At 40.8% G+C, this 25,403-nt stretch overlaps 1 protein-coding gene and 1 long non-coding RNA gene across 5 annotated transcripts in view; one reads left to right on the top strand and one right to left on the bottom strand.

The window, feature by feature from the left end:
* Positions 1-25,403, bottom strand: part of XPR1 (xenotropic and polytropic retrovirus receptor 1) — a 227,427-nt gene that overhangs the window by 21,680 nt on the left and 180,344 nt on the right. The window contains exon 12 of the mRNA XM_051857042.2: positions 1,070-1,236. Coding sequence (XP_051713002.2) covers positions 1,070-1,236 — 167 coding nt within the window. The remainder of the gene's footprint in view (positions 1-1,069; positions 1,237-25,403) is intronic.
* Positions 1,233-25,403, top strand: LOC138850472 (uncharacterized). Of its 4 annotated transcripts, XR_011390267.1 has the most exons (3): positions 1,233-18,768; positions 18,851-19,042; positions 24,421-25,403. It is a non-coding gene; the product is annotated as an uncharacterized lncRNA (long non-coding RNA). The 4 variants fall into 4 exon arrangements; XR_011390264.1 differs by having other exon boundaries at positions 1,233-19,042; XR_011390265.1 differs by having other exon boundaries at positions 1,233-19,042; positions 19,503-25,403.

Raw genomic sequence — 25,403 nt, 5'->3', positions numbered from 1 at the left:
ACCAAATATATTTTTAAGGATTTGCAGTATTTTGAGAAACTGTAAAATATGATTTATCCAATCTATATCTTCCTTCCTTATCATAGAATTTTAGAACTGAGAAAAAAAATTGGAAGATAATCTAATCTAACACCCTTACCTTATAAAAGAGAATTCACTGTAGTATGAGTGCCTAAAGCTAAATGGCTAGTTAGAGGGAGAGCTAGAATCAGAATTCACATATCAGGATTCTCAGTCTGTTGTTCAATTTCCTTTAAGGTCTAATCAGGGCATTCATCCTTAACTAAAACATTTGTGTAAAGATACTTTTGGTCTTTTGACTTTTTAACTTGGCCTCTCACTTTTTTATTCATGTATACAAAATCCTTAAAATAATTTCTGAATAAGTATCTACATTTTCTCATTGAATTGGCATTTGATTATAACACTGGTTGAAATAAATCAAAGTGGAAGGCTTTTTTTCTGATGCACCCAGCTTGAGTCAGGCACTTCCTTACTTCTGTGAATTCATAATACTGCTCATTCAGCCAAAATATTTAGTCATTCATTTCATTAAGTGTACTACATATCAGGAACTACGACGGACAGTGATAGATATGGACATCTGAACAGATAATTATAAAATAACGTAATGACTGCAGAGTTTATGTAGGGTAAAAAAGGATAGGGACTAATGGCCAAGCATGACAGGAAAAATCAAGGCTTCTTAGGGAGAGTACCACAAACTGGAGAAACAGGCGTTTACACAAAGGAGGGAATGCCATGCTCAAAAATAAATCACTGTTATTTTTCTGTTGGGTTGTTTATAACACTGTGTAGTAATTTATTTAAATTATCTATTTAGATTATAGTTTAAGGTCTCCCTGGGACTTTTTTTTTTATCTCCTGTAAAGCCTAACATATAGTAAATACCTAATACATTTTTGTTGACTGAACAAATTAGTACTTTGGGTAATTAGTGTTCTATTTATATTGGGTTAATATAAGTAGAGGTTGAATCTGTATTGCAGTAAGATTTAGTCAGTGATACAAGTAACTTTAATCAAACACAAACATTCCTTGCACATACTTTTTGGGGGTACACAATCTCCTCCCGGAGAAAAGTGTTTTCTCCAGCATTCTTATCAAAGAGACCCCAGTCCATCTTCAGATCCCAGATGAGGGTATAGCAGGAACTGATGATACAAAAGACAATCCACAGGTAGAAGAACACCATGGTGTCTGAGTGACCTCGTTCTGAAGAAAGAAAAGGGAAAAGAGGCAATTATTAGACTTAAGTAAAATTCTTCATCAAATAAAACTAATTGAAAAACAGACTCTTCTCAGAGCTGCATAGAGAAAGAGGATCTTTAAAGACATTTTTAAAGGATCACTGTCTAAAAAGGTTAAATAATAAAGATGATTCCCCAAAGTCCAAACTGATCCTCAAATATTTGTTGAGTACAAAATATTTGTACAAATGTGCATTTGGAGTTTTGGAGTCTTCACTCTAAATACATAAAAGTTCAAATAATTGTGATAGTTTTACTTTTTTTTTAAGATGTATTTATTTATTTGAAAAACAGAGTTATAAAGAAGCAGAGAGAGAGAGAGAAAGAGGTCTTCCATCCACCGGTTCACTCCTCAAATGGCTGCAGTGGCCAGATGTGGGCTGACCCAAAGCCATGAGCCAGGCACTTCTTCTAGGTGTGCCACGAGAGTGCTGGGGCCCAAGGACTTGGGCCATCTTCTACTGCTTCCCTAGGCCATAGCAGAGGGCTGGATTGGTAGTGGAGCAACCGGGACTCAAACCAGTGCTCATATGGGATGCCAGTACTGTAGGCAGTGGCTTTACCCACTATGTGAAAGCACAGGTCCCAAGTTTTGTTTGTTTTTTTAAAGACTGATTTATTTATCTGAAAGTCAGAGTTAGAGAGAGAGAGAGAGAGAGAGAGATCTTTGACATGCTGGTTCACTCCCCAGATGGTCCCAATGACCAGGACTGAGTCAGGCACTTCATCTGGGTATTCCACAAGGGTGGCAGGGGTCCAAACACGAGTCATCTTCCGCTGCTTTTCCCAGGCCATTAGCAGGCAGCTGGATTGGAAGTGGAAAGGCCGGGACTTGAACCAGTGCCCATATGGGATGCTGGTGTCACAGGCAGCAGCTTTACCTGCTATGCCACAATGTATGTCCTTTTTTTCTCTTTTTTTAAAAGTTTTATTTATTTATTTTGAAAGTAAGAGTTACAAAGAGGGAGAGAGAGACAGAGAGGGAGAGAGCGAGTTTCCATCTGCTGGTTCACTCCCCAGATGATCACAGTGGCCAGTGCTTAGCCAGGCTAAGGTCAGGAGCCAGGAGTTCTTCTGGGTCTCCCACGTGGTAGGTCCCAAGGACTTGGGCATCTTCCACTGCTTTCCCCAGGCCATTAGCAGGGAGCTGGATGAGAAATGGAGCAGCTGCGAAGAAATCAGCGCCCATATGGGATGCTAGTGTCACAGCCAGTGGCTTTACCCACTAACCAACACCGGCCCCTGGAGGTTTGAATATTATGTAAAAACATGTCATTTTAATTTTTGGCCATCAGGTGGCAGCTTAGGGTAAAAGATGAAAAAAAGAAAAATCCCTGAAAAACCACTAACAAGGAATGTGCTATATTTGTTTAAGAAATCTTGGATTGCTTTTAATTTAAAACATTTCCTTCATACATTTGGATCTTGTTAATACTCACTGTGAAGGCAGTCTAGATAAAATGATAGAAAGTAACAGATTGATGAGGAATTTACCCTTAAAGAGTATATGAAAGCAAATGGCTCTCAATTCACAAAGCAAATCATGATTATTTTTGCTTCTTTGAGAGAGTACCTGTTGATATAAAAGTCTAATTTGACTTAGTAGTGGCAATATAATAAGCTCGTCTTATGTTGAGAATATCATAAAGTGCACTGAAATCAGAATAAAACAATTTGCAAATATAACTGTACAATTTAATGTTTTTCACTCTTATGGAAAATATTCTCTAATAAAATTATTCTTTGGTAAGTTCCAGAGTCATGAACAATGATGTATGTGTGCTACAGGTGCAGGATACTGGTATATAAGCGCTAATATGGTTCTGAGTCACCAGGAAAAAGGCACAAAGTATCTAATTCAAAACAAGTTTAAATTTTGGTCTGCTTCCCAAAGGTACAGACAGCAACAGAAGGTATTATCCATAGTCCTTCCTATTAAAATAAACAAATGCTGACAGTCACCTTCAGGTTATTAATATGCTAAGTACAGTATGATTCCAAGGCCCCATCAGAAATTTATAACCTAGTGAATGAAACAAAATTTAGTTATTGACAATAAGTTTGAGGTCACAATGAAGTAAAACGAAGTGCTATGAGAACATCAAGAAATGGGAATGTTTCCCACAGTGGGAACTAAGAGGAAACAGCATCTTAGTTATTTCTAGAAAAATAAATAAGTAGTACTGCAAAATCAGGCAGATGAGGGATGTCACTACGGCTGAAGGAAGGTAAGGAGACAGCATGGGGCACAGGAAAGCACAAGGTGTTTTGAGAAGCTACAAGTCATCTACAGTTAAAATAGGTGACATACAGAGAATGTAAGGAAATCAGTATGATTTGAAATGAGGCTAGAAAAGACATTGCAAAGTCTGACTATACAGTGCCTGCTTATACCTTAGGATCAGATCTGTATTTAGAAACTAGGTATTGGCTGATTTGTCAAATTTTCAGAAATTCTGGAAACTTGTTACAGTCATTAATGAAATTAAATTACATAAATTTACACTTAGCTATATTAAAAACAAAGTATTAAAACTCATCACTTCCTAATTATTTTGGTATGTATCTTTTCCCAACTCCATATTCAATGTTGCTGTCTTTATAGCTTAACATAGACTATGCTGGAAATTATTTACACCACTGGAATCTGCAAACACTACAAGTCAGGGCGCTCCATCCCTACACTCCACTTAAGACCTGGTTTGTTAAACATATCAGTGCATGACTGTTTAGCTTCTTTTCTTAGAAGGTTAGTAGTAGAAAAAAGAAACTGGTATTTTAAAAGGGTGCACAAGTGACTCTAACTGACAGCCCAGCTTGTATATACACATATTTTCAGGTTTAAACTATTTCCACAAACTCTTTTCTTCAGTAAAAGCAAATTGGGGCTAGTGCTGTGGTGTAGAGGGTAAAGCCACTGCCTACAGTGCCGGTATCCCATATGGGCACCAGTTCCAGACCCAGCTGCTCCATTTCCAATTCAGTTCCCTCCTAATGGCCTAGGAAAGCAGCAGAGGATGGCCCAAGTGCTTGGGACCCTGCACCCATGTGGGAGACCAGGAAGAAGCTGCAGCCATTATGGCCATGTGGGGAGTGAGCCACTGGATTGAACATCTCCCTCTCCCTCTCCCTACCTGTAACTCTACCTCTCAAATAAATCAATCTTTTTTGCTAAAAAAAAAAAAGCAAATTGGGTTGAACATTTATAATGAAATACTGTGTCATATGAATTATCAGTTTAAAAGTTCTCTATCTCAGTACAGTCGGATGTGTTCTGACATATTTTTATTTCATTTTGTCCTCAGATTCAGAGTGTACCTAAGCAGTACCATTCAGAAGTACCTAGCATCATGGTCTCATTTAAAAAGTCGCTGTACACTCACCTAGTAAGGTTTAATAAAGCAAATTCAGCAACTCAGTAAAACTCACTTCTCTCATATTCCCAAAACAAGACCACTCAGAAATGAAGACAAGCAATGTAACTGTGAATTATACTAGTAGCTTTCTTAAAACTGGAAGCTTAGTATGTGTTAAGTACTTTACACATATTATTTAATTTAATTTCCCCAACAGTAAGATTTTATTTTAAATGCGAGTAAAAGTGAGACTATGAGAAGAGTAATAGACACATTTAGTAGGAGTAGCAAAATGAGTATATCTCAAGTGACTACAGTAATCAAGTTTTATTACTGAAAGCTAATTTTCTTTCCTTCTTTACTAATTACTAAGAAATGATCACGTATAAATTATTTTATAAAAAGCAAAAAAGTTAAATAAAAAGGGAATTAATAATTGAACTAAAAGCAATGTGCTCATTTTCAGGTATCTCTTCTGAGATATAAATGTAATTCCTGTCCTTGGAGTGTAACTGTTAAAATGGCATAGTGGATGAAGCATCTCCCTCTTTTCTAAGTCTATGCTATTTCTGTGAAGTGTCTATGAGACACACATGAGGATTCAGCATATTTTAAACAAACATATTCTTTCAGAGTATTTCAGAGAAGAGTAATATTTACCTTATGGACCTTCTGAAACAATTCTTAGTATATATCTGGTCTATGAATGCTGCATTTTGGTCTCAATTAATTACCACCCTTATTTGATCTTTCTTATTTCCCAAATGAAGAATGTCTCTCCTTGAAGTCATCTGCCTTCATTGGTATTCAGGAGATGCACTGGAAAGATTTTTATTACTTTAGGCAAGCAATTATATTTTATTCTCTCTTGGTTAGTCCTGGTAGCCCACTTCCGTGATGTTCAGAATCACAGAAAATGAAGTCACTGCTATTCTATGCTAAGGTTTTCTCTTTTATATACCTGCCACACTAGATGCATAACACATAATAGAAATATTTATGGTATTTACCATTACACACACAAAAAAAAACTAAAAAAGTAAAAATAAATTTCTCATACAGCTTTATATCCACAGCCATTGCAGCAATAATAAAGCAAAATAATATGTCAGGAAAACTCCTATGTGAGAAACCAGAAAAAATTACATGTTGAAATTATTGTGAATTAAGTTTTAGGAAGGATATTTTCTATAAGAAAAAAGTGACACCATGTGAAGAGAGAAAATGAACAGTTTTCTTTTCATCTAAAGTCTTTTCAGTCTAATAATATTTTACTAGTTCTTAATCTGAAATTAAGTAGGAAAACAAACAAAATAGATTGAACAAAGCCCAAACCTGTAGAGGTAAGCTTAACTATAACCAAGCTTAATATCTAGCAAATTCTAACTCTATTCCTAAAACCTAAAAAAAAAATTAACCACTGAATTATGAGATTAATACTGTTCTCTGAGCAATGAATGGATATACAGACAGTATCTGACTTCTGCTGGTTTGATTAAATGATTTTCTGACTCCACGGTGAAAAAGCCATCCGCATCCAGTAGGCAGTCGTGCTTCAAATGCGAATCTTGAGCGTCCCCTGGTCAGCGAAGGCAGTGCGATACTGTGCTGAATACATGTCAGTGCATTAGTTATTGCTGGGCAGGGGCAGGGAGCGGCAGCTCTTAGCCACACACTCACGAGGGGAACAATCCACACTCTTCTGTGTGCCGTGTTGCTAAGCCAGGACGTGTGGTAAATTAGATGTATGGGATGCACGTTTTAAAAAATTTACTTATTTATTTGAAAGGCTGAGTTACAGGGGGCAGGGTGTGAGTGGGTAGGGATCTTCCAGCCATTGATTCACTCCCCAAATGGCTCTAACAGCTGCAGCTGGGCAAATCTGAAGCCAGGAGCCAGGAGCTTCTTCCCGGTCTCCCACGTGGGTGCAGGGGCCCAAGCACTTGGGCTATCTGCTGCTGCTTTCCTGGGTACATTAGCAGAGCTGGATCAGAAGTGGAGCAGCTGGGAACTGAACCAGTGCCCATATGGGATGCCTGTGCGGCACACGGTGGTTTAATTCCCTATGCCACGGAACTGGCTCCTGGAATGCACTTCTGATTCAGCATATTTTTAATATTCGAAGGGTTTATCTTACATAAGTTTAATATCTATGAATATTCCCCCTGATTTTTAGACTATTTCAGGCAGACAGGATAGATATTATTTCCATTTTACAGTTAAAGAAACTGAAATTCAGAGAGCCAGTTAATAAGTAGAAAGATAACTGGGTTTGAAGGTAGGCTATTTGGGTTTGAATCCAAACTCTGCTTCTTCTCAATTTGTGACTACTGAAGATGTCATACTCTTAAAATGACTGAGACAAAAACAGAACTCATTAGACCTAAGGATAGACAGGGAAACCAGAAATAGGAATCCTCATCCAAGAACTTCTCATACTAGACACAACTGTTTCTCTATTTCAACTGAAAAATGAAAAACAGTTCCATAAAACCATTGAGTAACAGTAAAAGTATTTCTAAGACAGTGTGGAAAAGTGAAATGTAAAAACTACACATATGTTACTGTTCATACTGTATATAAAATTACACTTATAGAAACAGACAAGAAGAGGTTATCTCACATGAGGGAAGTTAATATTAAAGGAATTCAGTTTAAACTTCAGGTATTTCTGTATTATTTGAAGTTCACCTTTGTAGTGATACATATCTATCGATATTTTGCTTATATAATTAAAAAAAGACAAAAAGAATAGGCTAAGGAAAACATTGTTAGAGTGGTTACATCTTAAATGATTTAAATAACCATTTATTGTTGCTATGTTATTTTTACAATAAAAAATACTATACTAAAATTCTGTTATTCATTCAACAAATATTTACTGAACACATACTATGAGCTGCATTATTTGTTATACAGATATAATACTTTAGATTAGCTCCCAGGAAAAATTTGCTTGTCCATATGTTCAAACACACACCAACTGTCTACTGGATAACCAGGTATATTACAGGGATTGGCTGAAGCTTCACCAAGTGCTAAGTCTAAAAAGGAGAGAGAAAGTAGACCAGAAATGTACAACTGTAAAGTCATACGGTGAGAAACAATCAGAGATCAGGCTTTTGGGAGAAGTGCCCAGGAAAAGTCCCCTGGGGGTACTGGTTGGGCTGAGTCTTGAAAGGGCTACAGTTAAACTGTAAAGGCTTAAGGGGAAAAGAGAAACATTCTGACCAGAGTATAAACCATAAATTCATTCAACAAATGAGTACTTGCTACTTAGCAGGTATTATTCTAGGTACCAGGTACACAGCAGTGAATCTTACTAACAGACATACAGATTTCCTGCCTCAGTGAGCTTACTATTAGTGGGGGTAGACACTTAGCAGATATACAAATAAGCAAGATGGTTTCAGACAGTGAAAAGCACCATGAAGAAAATGGGATGGGGTGATATGACAGACTTAGAGAATTCCTTTAGATAGTATTCAGGGAGAGAAGTTCTCAAAGTTGGTAACTGGGTAATGCTAAGGAAGCAGCCACATGCAAAGCTGAAGAGTTACACTGGAGACATTTGAAAATTTCCCAGGGTGGGTATTCACGTGCTGTGAGTTAAGCCATCACTCGGGGCGCTCACATCCCATATCAGTGAGCTCATCTGAGTCCTGGCTCCCCAGCTTTCAATCCAGCTTCCTGCCAGTGTACATGGAAAGGCAGTGGATGATGGGCCAAATGCTTGGGTCTCTGACATCCATGCAAGAGATCCAAGTGGAGTTCCTGGCTCCTAGCTTTGGCCTGGCTCAGCCCTAGCTGTTGCATCCATTTGGGAAGTGAACCAGCAGATGGAAGACTGATATTCTCTCTCTCTCTCTTTCTGTCTCCCTCCTCATATCTCTGGAACCACAAAAAGTAAGAAAAACTGCTTCTATGAAAAGGACAAGGATACAATGAGAAATAGGAAGTCTTCTATCTATGAAAGGAATCACAGCACGTTTGACTAAACATGGCTGCATTTATCTTTCCCAGACCAAGATCCAAAGATATGAAGCTCTCTTTCATGTTACACATCTTATTCCTTTAAAAGTAAAGATTCTGGGGCAGGCGTTGTGGCATACTTGTTAAACCACCACCACTTGGATGTCTGCATCCCAAGGAGAACCCGGGATTGAGTCTGCCTCTGCTTCAGATCCGAGTTCTTCCTAATGTACCTGGGAAGCAGCACATAACATGTAATTATTTGGGCTGCTGCTACCCACATGGGAAACTCAGATGAAATCCCTGGCTCCTGGCTTCAGCCCGGCCCAGCCCTGGCTTTGCAGACATCTGGGGAGTGAACCAGTAGATAGATGGAAGATCTTTCACTCTGCCTTTCAAAAAATAAAAGTATAAATTCTAATCCTATATTTGTATATGATTTCAAGATTTGTGACTATGTTGCTTAAAATTTTTATTCATTTATTTTCATTTTCTCTGAAAGGCAGAAAGACAGAGATCTTCCATGTACTGGTTTACACAGTGTCCTCAAGACCCAGAGCTAAGCAAGCCAAAGCCTTCACCTGCTGCCGTCCAGTGTGCATGCACTCTAGCAGGAAGCCTCATCAGAAGCAGGAGAGCCAGGACTTGAATCAGGCACTCTGATGTGGCATGTGGGCATCCCAGCAGCAAGCCAAGCACTGCACCAAATGCCTGCCTCTGTACATATGCTTTATCATCTTATAAAATCATTGTGACCACAGGAATGGACATAGGACAAACTACTGTTTGAGAAGCAGAAATGAGAAAAGGAAAGCAGACAAACCAGATGGCTAACTGAGGATAACAAAGTCTTTTTAGGGGCTGGCGCCGCGGCTCAATAGGCTAATCCTCCACCTTGCGGCGCCGGCACACCGGGTTCTAGTCCCGGTCGGGGCGCCGGATTCTGTCCCAGTTGCCCCTCTTCCAGGCCAGCTCTCTGCTGTGGCCCGGGAGTGCAGTGGAGGATGGCCCAAGTCCTTGGGCCCTGCACCCCATGGGAGACCAGGAGAAGCACCTGGCTCCTGCCATCGGATCAGTGTGGTGCGCCAGCCGCGGCGGCCATTGGAGGGTGAACCAACGGCAAAGGAAGACCTTTCTCTCTGTCTCTCTCTCTCACTGTCCACTCTGCCTGTCAAAACAAACAAACAAACAAAAACAAAGTCTTTTTAGGGTATGAGACTCTTTGTTTTCAATGTATATCCCTCCCAAGGACACAATGTTATTGGGTGGAGGCACTCATACATACACACACCCACATGCAGCTCCCATCCGCTGGTTTGCTCCCCCAAATGCCCACAACACCTGGAACTGTCCCAGGTTGAAGCCAGCAGCCCAGAACTCAGTCCAGGTATTTCATGTGGGTGGCAGGAGCTGGAGTTGGTTATTGAAGCCAGGCATCTTAATCAGAGTCCTAACTGCTAGGCCAAATCCCATTCTAAGGTAGGAGACCAATAAGCAACTATACAGGCTAGAAGGAGCCAGAAATGACAAAGTGTTTAAAGGTTTAAGGAAGATAAGGGATGAATGCCAGAGCAAGATTCTGAGATAGGAGGAAATGAGGTCGGAACTTCGAAGGAAGGGCACTTTGTTACTCAAAGCTGGGGAGAATGGAATGAGAAGGGGTTTAGATTAAATAACTGTGCAGGTAGAAGGTAGCTCAAGGAAAATGGGCTCAACTTTCTCAAGAAAGTAAGACACGAGATGGTCTATAAGAATAAAAAGGAAAAGGGAGGGGCCAGCACTATAGCATAGTGGGTAAAGCTGCCGCCTGCAGTGCTGGCATCCCATGTGCTGCTGCACTTCCAATCCAGCTCTCTGCTATGGCCTGGGAAAGCAGTAGAAGATGGCCCAAGTCTTTGGGCCCCTGCCCCTGTGTGGGAGACCTGGAAGAAGCTCCTGCTTTGGATGGGCACAGCTCCAGCCATTGTGGCCATTGCGGGAGTGAACCAGCAGATGGGAGATTCTCTCTGACTCTGCCTCTCAAATAAACAAATAAAATCTTAAAAAAAAAAAAAAGAGGGAAAGGCAGAGTTGAACTTGAAGGAAGCAATGAAAGTTATAAAAGGCCCTTTCAAGTTAACATTCCTGAGGCTCATAAAAATAGCATATGCTGACAAAGGACAAAATCACATATGTATGTTTAGAAAGAAGTTAAGCTCTCCCTCTGTTGCAGTTGATTTCTCAACAATGTTGCAGTGGATTCGTTTCTGAGAGGAGGAACCTGGTGGGGGCAAGAGGCGCGGAGTCACCACACAGACCCCGGGAGTCCCGGGAAAGCAGGCCTGAGGCGAGCAGCCCAGAGACTCGGTTATTGGAGTTAAAACAACAGCTGAAATAGCCAAGACCAGCCAATCCGGTCAAGGGGCAGTCTATGCCCCAACCAATCACAGCCTGTTGCCAGGTAGTTTCCAAAGCCATCCCATCACAGCCTGTTGCCAGTCAGGCTCTTGTGGCCAGGCAGTTTCTGAAACCATCCAATCACGGCCTGCCGTCAGTCAGGCTCTGTTGTCATGTGGTTTCTGAAGCCATCCAATCACAGCCTGCTGCCAGGCAGTTTCTGTTGTTAGCGGCCATCTTGGCATGACCTTTTCACCTCAGTGGCCATCTTGGCATGAACTTTCACCTCATTCCACCACATCCCTCCTATGAAATTCTTTTCATTTTGCTTGTGCTTCCATTGTTTTTTATTATGTGTACAAACATATTTTTCTTTTTCCTTTAAGACTTTTTTTTTTTTTTGGACAGGCAGAGTTAGACAGAGAGAGAGAGACAGAGAGAGAGAGAAAGGTCTTCCTTTTTCTGTTGGTTCACCCCCTAAGTGGCTGCTACGGCCAGTGTGTTGCGGCTGGCGCGCTGCCCCAATCCAAAGCCAGGAGCCAGGTGCTTCTCCTGGTCTCCCATGGGGTGCAGGGCCCAAGCACTTGGGCCATCCACCACTGCACTCCCAGGCCACAGCAGAGAGCTGGACTGGAAGAGGAGCAACCGGGACAGAATCCAGCGCCCTGACCAGGACTAGAACCTGGGGTGCCAGCGCCTCAGGTGGAGGATTAGCCTAGTGAGCCACGGCACCAGCCTCCTTTAAGACTTTTAAAATGAACTTACAGTAGAGCAAACTGTGTGTGTGTATTTATCTTTTCCACAAAACTGTATTGTCTTTCAGGGAAAGTTGTCATATCAGCATTTTTCTAGTGCATGCTCACTATGATATACACAGTAGAGGCTTAATATTTGCAAAAGTGAATTGAGGGAAAAAGCTGTGCCTTCCTCATTCTTGCATTTTCTGCACACCTATCACCTAACAAACATTTGGGGAATGCAACATAGTTTTTGGGCCACCTACACATATGTGTCCCTGAAAACATATATAAAGTTGAACATGAAAAAGTCAATTAACAGATTTATAATATATTGTTTCCTGAAAGCTAAAAATAAATAAAAGGAAACCCTTTATTATACCTTCCTTTGTGGTTCAGGCACAGTTTTTGATGACATATTTCTGGCATTCTTTGTTTTTTCCCTTTAGAACAAAACACAGCTGAACTCTTTAAATCCAATGTGTGTCATATTGATACTTAACAAGCTGCTGCTTTCTGTATAATTAATGATTTCCATCCTTAACTATGTAAGATTTATGAGGCATTTAAAAAATTTTGTGTAGCATCATTTATACTTCTCACTCATTTCAAGAAACATAGACAAAATACAATAAAATACTCAAATAATCACACAAACACACTAGTATTTGTGACAAAGGAGGAAATGCTGCCAAAGCTCACTGTTAGCAGCTGGTGCGATCATGCAAAAGCAGGAAATGTTCTGAATCCAAAAGATGATTAAGACGTGTGTGTTTATATGTCTACAGTCTCATAACATAATACCCAAGCTGTTCAGATTTCAATAGAAAATCAGTCACACAAATAACCAGGACAATTTCATGCTGAATAGAAAGAGATAATCAATAGGTATCAAAACTGAGATGACAGAGATGTTAGAATTATTGGGCAAAGATTTTAAGGCAGCCAAGATAGAAATGCCTCTGCAAACAGTCTCAGCAAAGAAGCAGGAGACAATAAGAAGAACCAAATAACCAAATGGGAATGTGAGAACTGAAAAATACAATAACTGAAATACAAGTTCAGCAGACAGTGTTAATAGCAGAATAGAGACGACAGGGAATGAAACAGCAAACTGGAAGACAGAACAACAAAAACTATGCAATTTGAACAACAGAGAGAAAACAGATTGAACAAGAAAATGGACTGAAACTCAAGGATCTGTGAAACCATCAAAAAGGGAAGAATCAGAGAGAGTATCAGAAGCAGTAATGATTGAAAACTCCCCTAAACTGGCAAAAGACACAAATCTCCAGACTCAAGAAGCTGAGTAAGCTTCCAGCAGAACCATCTCCAAGAAACCCACGGCAAAACACATTGTGCTGGACTTCTGAAAAAGACTAAGAAAAAAATCTTAGATCTGTCTCTCTCTCCTTCTTTCTCTGCTGTTGGTCTGCCTTTCAAATAAGTAAATATAAATATTTTTAAAAAGAAAAAATAAGGGCCGGCGCTGTGGCTCAATAGGCTAATCCTCCACCTAGCAGTGCCGGCACACCGGGTTCTAGTCCCGGTCGGGGCGCCGGATTCTGTCCCGGTTGCCCCTCTTCCAGGCCAGCTCTCTGCTGTGGCCCGGGAGTGCAGTGGAGGATGGCCCAAGTGCTTGGGCCCTGCACCCCATGGGAGACCAGGAGAAGCACCTGGCTCCTGCCTTCGGATCAGCGCAGTGCGCCGGCCGCAGCGCGCCAGCCGTGGCGGCCGTTGGAGGGTGAACCAACGGCAAAGGAAGACCTTTCTCTCTGTCTCCCTCTCTCACTATCCACTCTTCCTGTCAAAAAAGAAAAAAAAAAAGAAAGAAAAGAAAAAAGAAAACAAACCTTAAAAGCAGCTGGGAATATAATTACCGCTTCCTTGTCAAGGGGAAGCAACCTGACTGGGAGTGGATTTCACAGCAGGAATCCTCTGGGGGCTGGCAGGTTAAGTAACTGCCTGTGATGCAGATATCCAGTATGGGCACTGGTTTGTGTTCCAGCTGCTCCACTTCTGATCTGGTTCCCTGCTAATGGCCTGGGAAAGCAGCGAAAAATGATCCAAGTGCATAGGCCCCTGCCACCCATGTGGGAGACCTAGAAGAAGCTCCTGGTAGTGCTTGATGGCCCAAGTACCTGGGTTCTTGCAACCCATGTATAACACATCAAACCTGAAAAAGCCATCTGAAACAATTCTTTTACATTTGTGTTTATTCATTTGAGAGGCAGAGAAAGAGAGGAGCGCTCATTTACTAGTTCACTTCCCAAATGCTTGCATTGGCTGGGATGGCACTGGGGCTGAAGCCAGAAGCTGGAAAATCAATCCAGGTAACCTAAAAAGGTGGCAGGAAACTAACCAATGAGCCATCACCTCTGCTTCCTAGGACCAACATATTTTAAAGATGTATTTATTCGAAAGGCATAGTTATTACAGAGAGGCAGAGGTACAGAGAGAAAAGTTTTCCATCCCACCCGCTGGTTCACTGCCCAGATGGCCACAACGGCTGGAGCTGCACTGATCTGAAGCCAGGCCAGAAGCTTCTTCCAGGTCTCCCACACAGGTGCAGGGGCCCAAAGACTTGGGCCATCTTCTACTGCTTTCCCAGGCCATAGCAGAGAGCTGGATCAGAAGAGGAGCAGCTGGAACTAGAACCAGTGCCCATATGGGATGCCAGCACTGCAGGTGGGATTTAACATACAGTTTTCCTTAGGTCTTCATGGTTTTTAAGAAATTATTTTGTTATTTTCTCATTTTAATGGAGAAGGAGAGGGATTAGAGGAGACATTCCATCTGTTGGTTCAGTCTCCAAATGGCCACAACAGTCAGGGATGGGCCAGGCTAAAGCCAGGAATCTGAAACTCCATCTTGGTCTCCAACATGGGTGGCAGGAACCTAAGCACTTAGGCTATCATCTGCTGCCTTCCAGGTGCATTGGCAGAAGCTGGGTTGGAGGTGGTGCAGCTGGGACTTGAGCCAGCTCTAATATGTGATGTGGGTGTTCCAAGTAGCAGTTTAAGTCAACTGCACCACAACACCCATCCCTGGAACCATTCTTAACCTCAGAGTGGAACAGCCCCAGGCTGTGAAGACTTTCTATACAAACCTTTACATGACACTTTTTCTTTCAAAGTTGGTATTTGAAGAAATAAATTCTGTATTATCCCAAACTTACCAAAAGGATCAAAGTCAAATGCTCTAGGAACCACCTCATGAATTGCAATAACAACCTACTTTGAGATTTAATTAAACATAAAAAATTTAAATTGTCTTTTGATGGAGAGAAATATAAAATCTTTGCTCCGAGGGAATTTTTAGGTTCCCTTTCTTGACATGGTGTGGGCAGACCTCTATTAGAGCAATGACTTCTCATCTGTCCGTGCCCTGCTTCCTCATACCTCCCTAAGGAATTTTACCCTTAATTACTGAAAACCTCCTTGTATCACTATTATCAGGTAACATGCTCAAGATTCACTGATCCAAACCCATGCTCATCTGGCAGGCTTACTGCCTCTCTACCACTCATAACTTGACTGTCTAAGGTCTTCCCAACAGTATGACAGGAGGCAGCAAGCCATCGAATAGATGCCAAAATGTGAGGAGCTTAATAGCATGCTTTCTTTCTACTTTGGAGTGGGGAAAAAAAAAAAAAAAGGAATGAATTCAGAAACTAAGAATACTAGTTTTGCTACTTACTATCATGTGACTGGGCAAGCAAAGTGAGAATATCTCTTCTACTTTCAGAATTCATACCAGTTTCTAAATGAAAATCTATCTGTCAACATGTGATATATTTGCAAATAATTCTATTAGAACAATAGAATGTAAAGATCTGAAGGGGGCAGGGCCAGTGTGGTGGCATAGCAGGTAAAGTCATGGCCTGTGATTCCAGCATCCCATGTGGGCTCCAGTTCCTGTCTCGGGTGCTCCACTTCTCATCTAGCTCCTTGCTAATGTGGCTGAAAAAGCACACACAGCCCAACTGTTTGAGCCCCTGCCACCCACACGAGAGACCCAAATAAAGCTCCTGGCTCCTGGCTTCTGGTTTTGGCCTGGCCCAGCGCTGGCCACTGTGGCCTTGTGGGGAGTCATCCAGTGAATAGAAGATCTCTCTCTCTCTAATTCTTGACTTTCAAAATAAATAAATAAATAAATCCTTAAAAAAAAAAAAAAGCTGAAAGGGCTTCAGAAAGTCTAGTCCAACCCATTTTTGTTTTGTTAAAAATGAAAATGACTTTTTCCCTAATATAAAGGAGAGTAAATCTGTATGCTTTGCATAAAAAACTGATAAATAGGTAAAGTAAGAACGTCAAATTATAAAAGCTGAAATGTTTTTATTAATTTTTTATTTATTTCTTTAAAAAGCACTTTTTTTATTTGACAAGTAGTAGAACAGAATGGGAGGGAAGGGAGAGGGAGTGAGACTAAGGGAGGAAGACAGAATATCTCCTATCTGCCACTTCACTTCCCAAGTGTTTGTAACAACCACAGCTGGGTCAGGCCACAGCCAGGAGCTGGGAACTCAATCTGGATATCCAACATGAGTGGCAGGGATCCAGTTTGCACCTGCTGCCTCCCAGGGTGCACATTAGCAGGAAGCTAGAATTAGGAGTAGTACTATGATGTAAACTCATGTACTTTGACATGGGATGTAGATGTCCGAAGTGGCATCTATACTGCTGTGCCAAATGCTTATCACCTGAAAAATTTTAATATCCTTATTTTCTTTTCATTTTCTAATGTAATAATAATGGTAAGAAAAATGACAGGGGCCAGCACTGTGGCGTAGTGGTAAAGCCGCTGCCTGCAGTGCCGACATCCCATGTGGGCGCTGGTTCGAGACCCAGCTGCTCCACTTCCGATCCAGCTCTCTGCTATGGCCTGGGAAAGCAGTAGAAGATGGCCCAAGTCCTTGGGCCCCTGCACTCATGTGGGAGGCCTAGAGGAATCTCCTGGCTCCTGGCTTCAGATCAGCCCAGCTCTGGCTGATGCAGCCATTTGGGGAGTGAACCAACGGATAGAATACCTTTCTCTCTCTCTCTCTCTCTCTACCCTCCCCTTCCTCCCTCCCTCCCTCTGCCTCTGCCTCTCTGTAACGCTCTTTCAAATAAATAAATAAATCTTAAAAAAAAAAACCATAAAAATGACAAATAGCGATGGCTGTAGACATCCTTAAGTTAGTCTAGATTTTAACAGAATGCCTGAGTTTGCCCTTAATCATGATTCTAGCTGTTGGTCTAAGACATAAACTGATAAATATGTACTTGTGTGTGGTACCTGGGGTGTGTGTGTGTGCGTGTGTGTATATACATACATACATATATATATGGAAAGTTACTTACTTGAAAAGCAGAGTGACAGAGATGGGGGTGAGGGAGACAGAAAGAGTGAGGGAGAGAGGGAGTGGGAGAGGGAAAGAGAAAGACAGAGAACTTCCATCCATTGGGTTCAATCCCTAAATGCTCGTACCATCTAGGGTTGGGTCAGCCTGAAGCTAGGAGCCAGAAACTCCATTTGGATCTCGCACATGAGTGGCAGGGGCCCAAGTACATAGGTCATTATAAACTGCTTTCCCATGTACGTTAACAGGGAGTTAGATTGTAAGCAGAGCACCTGGGACTTGAACTGGCACTCCACTAAGGAATGCCAGCATTCTAAGGGGCAGGTTAACCTGCTACGCCACAATGCTGGCCCCAGTATTTGCTATATTTAAGGAGTATTCTTACATTCTTCAAACAATTAACAAACATTTTCTTGGCATCTAATGAGATGCCACATTTTTTTTTCTTTCAGAAGTATACTTATATGGTAAAATCCATTAAAAATATTTATTTGAAAGTCAGAGATACAGAGAGAAGGAGAGACAGAGATATAGATCTTCTATCCACTGGTTCACTCCTCAGATGGTCACAATGGCTAGCACTGGGCCGGGCCAAAATCAGGAGCTTCATCAGGGTCTCCCACGTGGGTGCAGGGGCCCAACCACTTGGGCTATCTTATGCTGCTTTCCCAGTCACATTATCAGGGAGCTGAGTTGGAAGTGGAGCAGCCGGGACTCAAACTGGTGCCCATGTGGGATGCCAGCATCATCAGCAGTGTTTAACTCGCTACACCACAATGGTGGCCTCAAAATCCAATTTTTAAGGCTTTCCTAATATTTAACCATTTTTATATTCCTAACATACTTCAGACATGTCATGTTACTTTTTTACTACACTACATGGTTCTGCTTAACTAAAAATTTTTCTATGAATACAAGGAATCTTCAAAAAGTTTACAGAGAATTCACAACAAATGTGAATAATTTAATGACTATGCTAACTCCATTTTCCATTGTTTTGAAGTATCCTCACATTTGTAAGTAATACTAGATTGTGGTTTTATTGAGTATGATCTTCTTAAGAAATACTTTGTGTGTTTGTGTGTGGTTTTGTAAAAAGAGGTAAGATGTTTCCTTATTACGTTTTTGAGCAGCTTAAATGGCAGGAACTATTCTTTGCCATTTTGGAAGGTATCACAAAGCTTAACTTGAGAACTCTTTTTGGCCATTTGACACACTGAAGACAACTTTCCTTATTCCCTCAACAGCTGTTAGTCTATAATTTAGATTTTCTGTGTCTCCTTGCATTATTTTGTCAATTTATAGCTTCCTGAAAATAAAATCCAGATGTTTACTCAGAATTATTTTGAATCACTCCCCCTCTGTGGTTACACATATGAGCTTTCACTATGTACATGTTCATCACAGATCATGGAGAGCACATCAACAAATTACCACCAGTTTTCACACGCTTCCATAATTGAATACTCACAATAAGCTTACAAGGTAGGAACTGTTACCTCAGTTTTACTAACGTTTAACTCAAAGTCTAGTCACTTTCTCAGGGTTACATAATTAGTAAGTGGCTATGTTCACTGGTATTAATCTGCCTGATTCCAAAGTCCGTGTTCTTGCTGCCAACACGGGAAGTTCCTTTCATTAAGACTGTGTCCTCAGGTCTCCTGGCACAGAACTTGGTTACACTGAGCTGAGGGAGATAGCTGGCTCTCCGGGTAAAGAAATTCCACTTTCTGCAAAAGTAAGTTCAATGGGAGGCCTTAAAAACGGATTTCAAATATCAAACTTTTTTTTCAGTTGAGGAAGGAAACAGAATTAGTCCATCCGTAAGTGAGAAGGAAGACGACTACATAAAGGTCCTTGACTCTGACCAACTATTTTTTAGTGATGCAGTGATTCATCTTTTTATATGAGCTATGAAATGTGATGTGAGCACTCACTGTTCCACTCTGTTTGGCAGATACTCATTTCCTGTGAGAAGACTTCCTGGTGAGTTGCAAAAAGTCCAATTATGCCTTTAAAAGAAATATGCTCTTGGGTATTATTCAGAGGCAACTAAAAAGTATATTTATTTAGAGAGAGCCCTGTACATGCTACATATCAATAAGATATTTAAATCAGAGGTAGATGTTTTAATTTTCCCTTCTATCTATTAGCAGCACTACTTTTGCAATAAATAAAAGAATATTAGTTGTAGTATAAAAAATTTCTTTGTTGTAAAAATTTTCATGTACCTTTGTACTTTCCCCAAGACAAATTTTTTGGCACCTGTAATGATTTTTACTGTCCTGTCTGATCGTTGTGGTTTTGTTTACTACCATCTTAACAGTGCATTACTGGGAGCAGCTTAGAGCTTTCATTAAACTTAGAAGGCATGAATTCTAGCTTTGTCACCTACTAGTTACTTGATTTCGGAACTATGCACTCTGTATTCTGATTCATATCCTAGGTTTTTCAGCTTCCTAGCTGTATGACTGTAGCAGGTAACTCAACCAGTTTTCAATTTCTTCACCTGAAAAATGAAGATCCATTGGTTAGCTATGACAAAGACTCAATGTTTGACTTAACTCCAGTTATACTCCTGCAAGACCTCTAGACCCCAACTCTGGACTCACCCAGTTGCAGCAAGAATCTTGTACCCAGCTTACAGAGAATCAATCACCTTTGATATCTGATGACCTTAGTCTGCCTTCAACAAGAATCCCTCCTTACCCCTCATGTTTCCTTGTAGTCATTTTCCATCTACTGACTGCCACTGTGTTCCCTGGCTGTAAGTTACCTCTTGTTCAGGCTGTACTAAGAATTGAGCTCAGTTCTAATATGGAGATCACTTTTTCCCAACTTCATACTTCTTTAATAAAATGCCTTTTTAACTTCTGTCCATCTTTGGCTTTAATGCTTTTTAGGGTTGTTGTGAGCATTAAATGAATTATCACATGTTAAAAGTTTAAAAGTGTCTGATCCACAGAAGTATTCAGTAAATATTAGATTTCAATAATATTATTAATTATTAATCTTTATTATTTGTAGGCTTTGTGTTACTTTTGAGAAACAACTGTATAATATTTCACTTGCCACACAGTTATTTTAAGTAAGATAGTTCCTATTAGTTGGACACTTATAGATTTGATTTTTAGTATATTACATGGAGATACACTCATTCCTGCCCACTACTCTACTTAGGAAAAAGCTATGGAAAGAGAGATACTAGGTCAGAAGGTACAAATGATTTTAGAATTCTTAACAGAAATATCAAATTGCTTACCAATTTATGCTCTATCAGCAGAATGAGAGTTCATCTCTCCATATCGATGCCAGCAACAAGCATCATCATTTGGTTGACTAATTTTTTTAATGTTTATTTTCCTCTACTTGAATGGCAAAGTGACAGGGGTAGGGGAGCGGGGTTGTCGAAGTCTTCCATCAGTGTTCACTCTGCAAATGCCCACAATTGCTAGGAGCCCAGAACTTCATCATGGTCTCTCACAGGGATGGAGGGGCCCAGGCACTTGAGTGATCATCTGCTGACTCCCAGGAAGCAGAAGTGCTAGGGCTCAAAGTGTGCACTGGTATGGGATATACATGTCCCAAGTAGGCTGCTGCGCTACGATGCCAACCCTGACTTAACATTTTTCATTTCTATTAGTCATGTTTATTTACTATGCAAAATTAGCTCTTCATGTCCTTTGCCTATTAAAAGAAATCAGTTTTTGGGGCCGGTGCTGTGGCGTAGTGGGTAAAGCCGCCACCTGCAGTGCCAGCATCTCATATGGGTGCCGGTTCAAGTCCCGGCTGCTCCACTTCAGATCCAGCTCTCTGCTATGGCCTGGGAAAGCAGTGGACAATGGCCCAAGTGCTTGGGCCCCTGCACCCGTGTGGAAGACCTGGAAGAAGCTCCTGGTTCCTGGCTTCAGATCAGCGAAGCTCTGGCCGTTGTGGCCAATTAGGGAATGAACCAGTGGAAGGAAGACCTCCCTCCCTCCCTCCCTCCCTTCCTCTCTTTCTCTCTCTCTCTCTCTCTGCCTCTCCTTCTCTCTCTGTGTAACTCTTTCAAATAAATAAATAAATCTTTTTTAAAAAATCAGTTTAAATTGTTTCCTGATTATAAACCAAAAAAAAAATTCACTTCCTTTCTGCCTATCCTTGCTTCCATGATATGAGTAATATATTTTGTGCAAATATTTTTGAAATCCATGCATATATATTATGAAAAATCCATGCATATATATTTCATGAAAAATCTGTGCATGAATTTAAAATATTTTTTGCAATAAACTTATTTTTAATTCTATTTTTCATGAATTTTTTTGAAGTACCCTTTTACCCTTTTATGCCCCAGTGATGTTGGGTTTGGTATACTGTATGGCTTCAGGATGGAAAGACTCTCTTTAGGTCTATACATGTGACTTGCTTTGGGTCAACAAGAGGCCAGAAGATTTAAAGCAAGTAGAGGCTTAAACTGTATTTATGCAACAGCATTTGGTTTTCTCAGTGCCACGTGAAGTGCCCCTGGGTAAATGCTACTCCTTCAGAAGAGGCCTCAAGACAAACACACAGAGACCAGGCCCAAAACCAACCCACAGTGAGCGCCAAGCCCAGCCGAAACATCAGGCTGCCGCAGTGCTGCTCAAATGAACCCTGGCTAGTTCTGTCAATGCCCAGCTGACCTGCAGACACATAAGAGAATAAATCAGAGTTGTTTTAAGCTAATTCCGAGTTGGTTTCTTATGTACCGATAGCTGATGAGTCCACTTGAGAGTATTATAAAACCCTGAAGGAAAGAGATTCACATAATAACCTTATATTTCTATTATATATAATAATCTATTATTATTCCCAGGAGTACCATATACAGCACTTAGCAGGAATTCACAGCCTTATAGTAAATGTCTTCATTTTCTTTTCTTTTCTTTTCTTTTCTTTTCTTTTCTTTTCTTTTCTTTTCTTTTCTTTTTTTTTGCTGGAAATTCTTATAGACACAGCAATGTTCCTGGATGTTTATACTTTTACCAATAACATTTTCATGAAAAATTATATGCAACATAAGTATACAAATTAAAAACTATTTTTAAGCAATTGTTTTTAAATTTCTTTATAATTAGAGAAATTGTTTTAAAAACTGAATTCACAGATAATTCTCTACTTTGCTCATTTTTTTGTCTTTTTACCTTTTTATTCTGTTTTAAACCTTTATTTAATAAATACAAATTTTGAAAGTACAGCTTTTGAGCCGGCGCCGCGGCTCACTAGGCTAATCCTCTGCCTTGTGGCGCCGGCACACAGGGTTCTAGTCCCGATCGGGGCACCGGATTCTGTCCCGGTTGTCCCTCTTCCAGGCCAGCTCTCTGCTATGGCCCGGGAGTGCAGTGGAGGATGGCCCAAGTGCTTGGGCCCTGCACCCCATGGGAGACCAGGAGAAGCACCTGGCTCCTGCCTTCGGAACAACGCGGTGCGCCGGCTGCAGCGTGCCGGCCACGGCGGCCACTGGAGGGTGAACCAATGGCAAAAGGAAGACCTTTCTCTCTCCTCTCTCTCTCTCACTGTCCACTCTGCCTGTCCCTGTCCAAAAAAAAAAAAGAAAGAAAGAAAGAAAAGAAAAGTACAACTTTTGGATTATAGTAGTTTTTCCCCCTATAATGATCCTCCCACTTGCAAACCATCCCATCTCCTACTCCCTATCCCATCCCATTTTTCATCAAGATTCATTTGTAATTATCTTTATATACAGAAGATCAACTTAGTATATACTAAGTAAAGATTTCAACAGTTTGCACCCACACAGACACACAAGGTATAAAGTACTGTTTGAATACTAATTTTACCGTTAATTCACATAGTTCAACACATTAAGGACAGAGATTCTACATGGGGAGCAAGTGCACAGTGACTCCTGTTGTTGATTAACAATTGACACTCTTATTTATGATGTCAGTAATCACCCAAGGCTCTTGTCATGAGCTGCCAAGGCTATGGAAGCCTCTTGAGTTCAAAAATTCTGACTTTATTTAGACAAGGCCATAATCAAAGTGGAAGTTCTCTCCTCCCTTCAGAGAAAGGTACCTCCTTTTTTGATGGCCCATTCTTTCCACTGGGATCTCCCTCACATTTCCCTTTCTTTTAGGTGTTTGTTTGTTTGTTGTTGTGTTTTTTTGTTTTTTTTTTTTTTTTTTTTTTTTTGCCACAGTGTCTTGGCTTTCCATGCCTGAGAAACTCTCATGGGCTTTTTAGCCAGATCCGAATGCCTTAAGGGCTGACTCTGAGGCCAGAGTGGCATCTGCCATTCTACGAGTCTGCTGTGTATCCCGCTTCCCATGTTGGATCATTCTCTCCTTTTTAATTCTATCATCAACTTTGCTCATTTTAAACATCATATATTCTCTCCTAACTTATAAGAAATAAAATGGTATAGACTGATTATAAACTTTTGTGCATGAATGTTTCCAAAGAAAAATAATTTGTATAGTAGTGTTAATGACATCTATCTGTTATAAGAGTAATTAAGAAAATACAGAAGCCACCACCTGTAACACCAGCATCCCATATGGATGCCGGTTCATGTCCTGGTTGTCCCACTTCCCATCCAGATCTCTGCTAATGCACCTGGGAAGGCAGTGGAAGATGGCCCAAGTACATGGGCCCCAACCACCCACATGGGAAACTTGGAGGAGTTCCAGTCTCCTGGCTTTGGCCTGGCCTAGTCTTGGACATTGCAGCCATTTGAGGAGTGAACCAGGGAATGGAAGACTGGTACTTTCTCTCTCTCTCTCTCTAACTCTACCTTTTAAATAAATCTTCAAAAAAAATACAGATGACTAATGAAAGATAATAAAAACAGCTCAGGGTGTGAGCATATGTGTCCTTTTTCTTAGCCATTTCTTTAAGTAACAAAGAAGATAAAAGGAAGCTTAATTTATAAGTTATAATTAATATTTTAAAGCAATTTAAGATAAAATTATAAAAGCACTTAGAATTAGTACGATGTGAAGTAGATAAAAATCAATCATTAAATATTTGTTAAATTAAAGTAAAATTAATAATCAAATAATAAAAAACTATCCTATGTGTGTTATGTAGCCTTATGGCATTAGCAAGTGGTGAGCCAATACATCAACATGAATTATAAGTGAATTTCTTTTCTGCAGTATTAGCCTAGGGAAATCAGAGCAGAATGTATCAAGTTCAAAAGGGTTAAAGATTCAAGCTACTTTCAGTAAACCAAGAACAAGAACATTTATCCAAATGAGTGTTTTTTAAATTTTGTGTATATATTTTTTAAAAAATGAAAACTTCCCTAGAGAATTTACAAAATACTTACTATTTCTACTGTAACATAATGAGACTAATATTTGTTAATTCTGGCGAAACAGGCTATTATTCAGAGTAGAAAAAAGGCAGCAAACCAGCCCCAACCTGGAGAGGAAGCGCTCCAGAACTGAGTGTGCTAATGGAAACAATGAAACGACGACTGCGACGCAGGCACCGAACCACTGCCAAGGAGGCCGGCGCAGGCACCGAACCACTGCCAAGGAGGCACTGAACCACTGCCGGCGCAGGCACTGAACCACTGCCAAGGAGGCACTGAACCACTGCCGGCGCAGGCACTGAACCACTGCCGACGCAGGCACTGAACCACTGCCGGCGCAGGCACTGAACCACTGCCAAGGAGGCCGGCGCAGGCACCGAACCACTGCCAAGGAGGCACTGAACCACTGCCGGCGCAGGCACTGAACCACTGCCGACGCAGGCACTGAACCACTGCCGGCGCAGGCACTGAACCACTGCCGGCGCAGGCACTGAACCACTGCCGACGCAGGCACCGAACCACTGCCGAGGAATCCCCGTCAGAGGCACAGCACCCCTGGGAGAAGGTTAAAACAGGAGAAGATCAAGAAGGGACCTGGATGCTGGAAAGCCATCGCCACACAGATTAAATAATCTCAACTTTAAGTGTGCAGAGAAAATCTCTTTTTTCTAAACGTTTAATAACAAATGGTAATAATAATAATAATAATAATAATAAAAGAAGTCTCGGGTAAAGTATTTTAAAGTTTTTTCCCTCCCTTCAGAAAATTGCATAGAGCTAAATTCACTAAGAATTTATGAGTACTTTAAAACAGAAAATGTAATGAAGTGCTTTCCCTCAATGACCCGTTAGGAAGGAAACATAATGGCCTTTTCTGTGATTGTACCCCCCATAGGCTTTTCCTCACCAAAGCCAAGAAACCTCAAGGACACACAGAAACCATTTAGAACACTCTGCTGCCTCCTCCAGTCCCAGTTCCTACAAGACATTTGCAAGGAATCAGCTTCAAATTCAGTTATATAATAAAACATGAATTTTTAAAATACA

The sequence above is a fragment of the Oryctolagus cuniculus genome, chromosome 7 (genome assembly GCF_964237555.1).
Source record: "Oryctolagus cuniculus chromosome 7, mOryCun1.1, whole genome shotgun sequence".
NCBI classification, from domain to species: domain Eukaryota; kingdom Metazoa; phylum Chordata; class Mammalia; order Lagomorpha; family Leporidae; genus Oryctolagus; species Oryctolagus cuniculus.
This window is presented reverse-complemented; position numbering and strand designations above follow the sequence as displayed.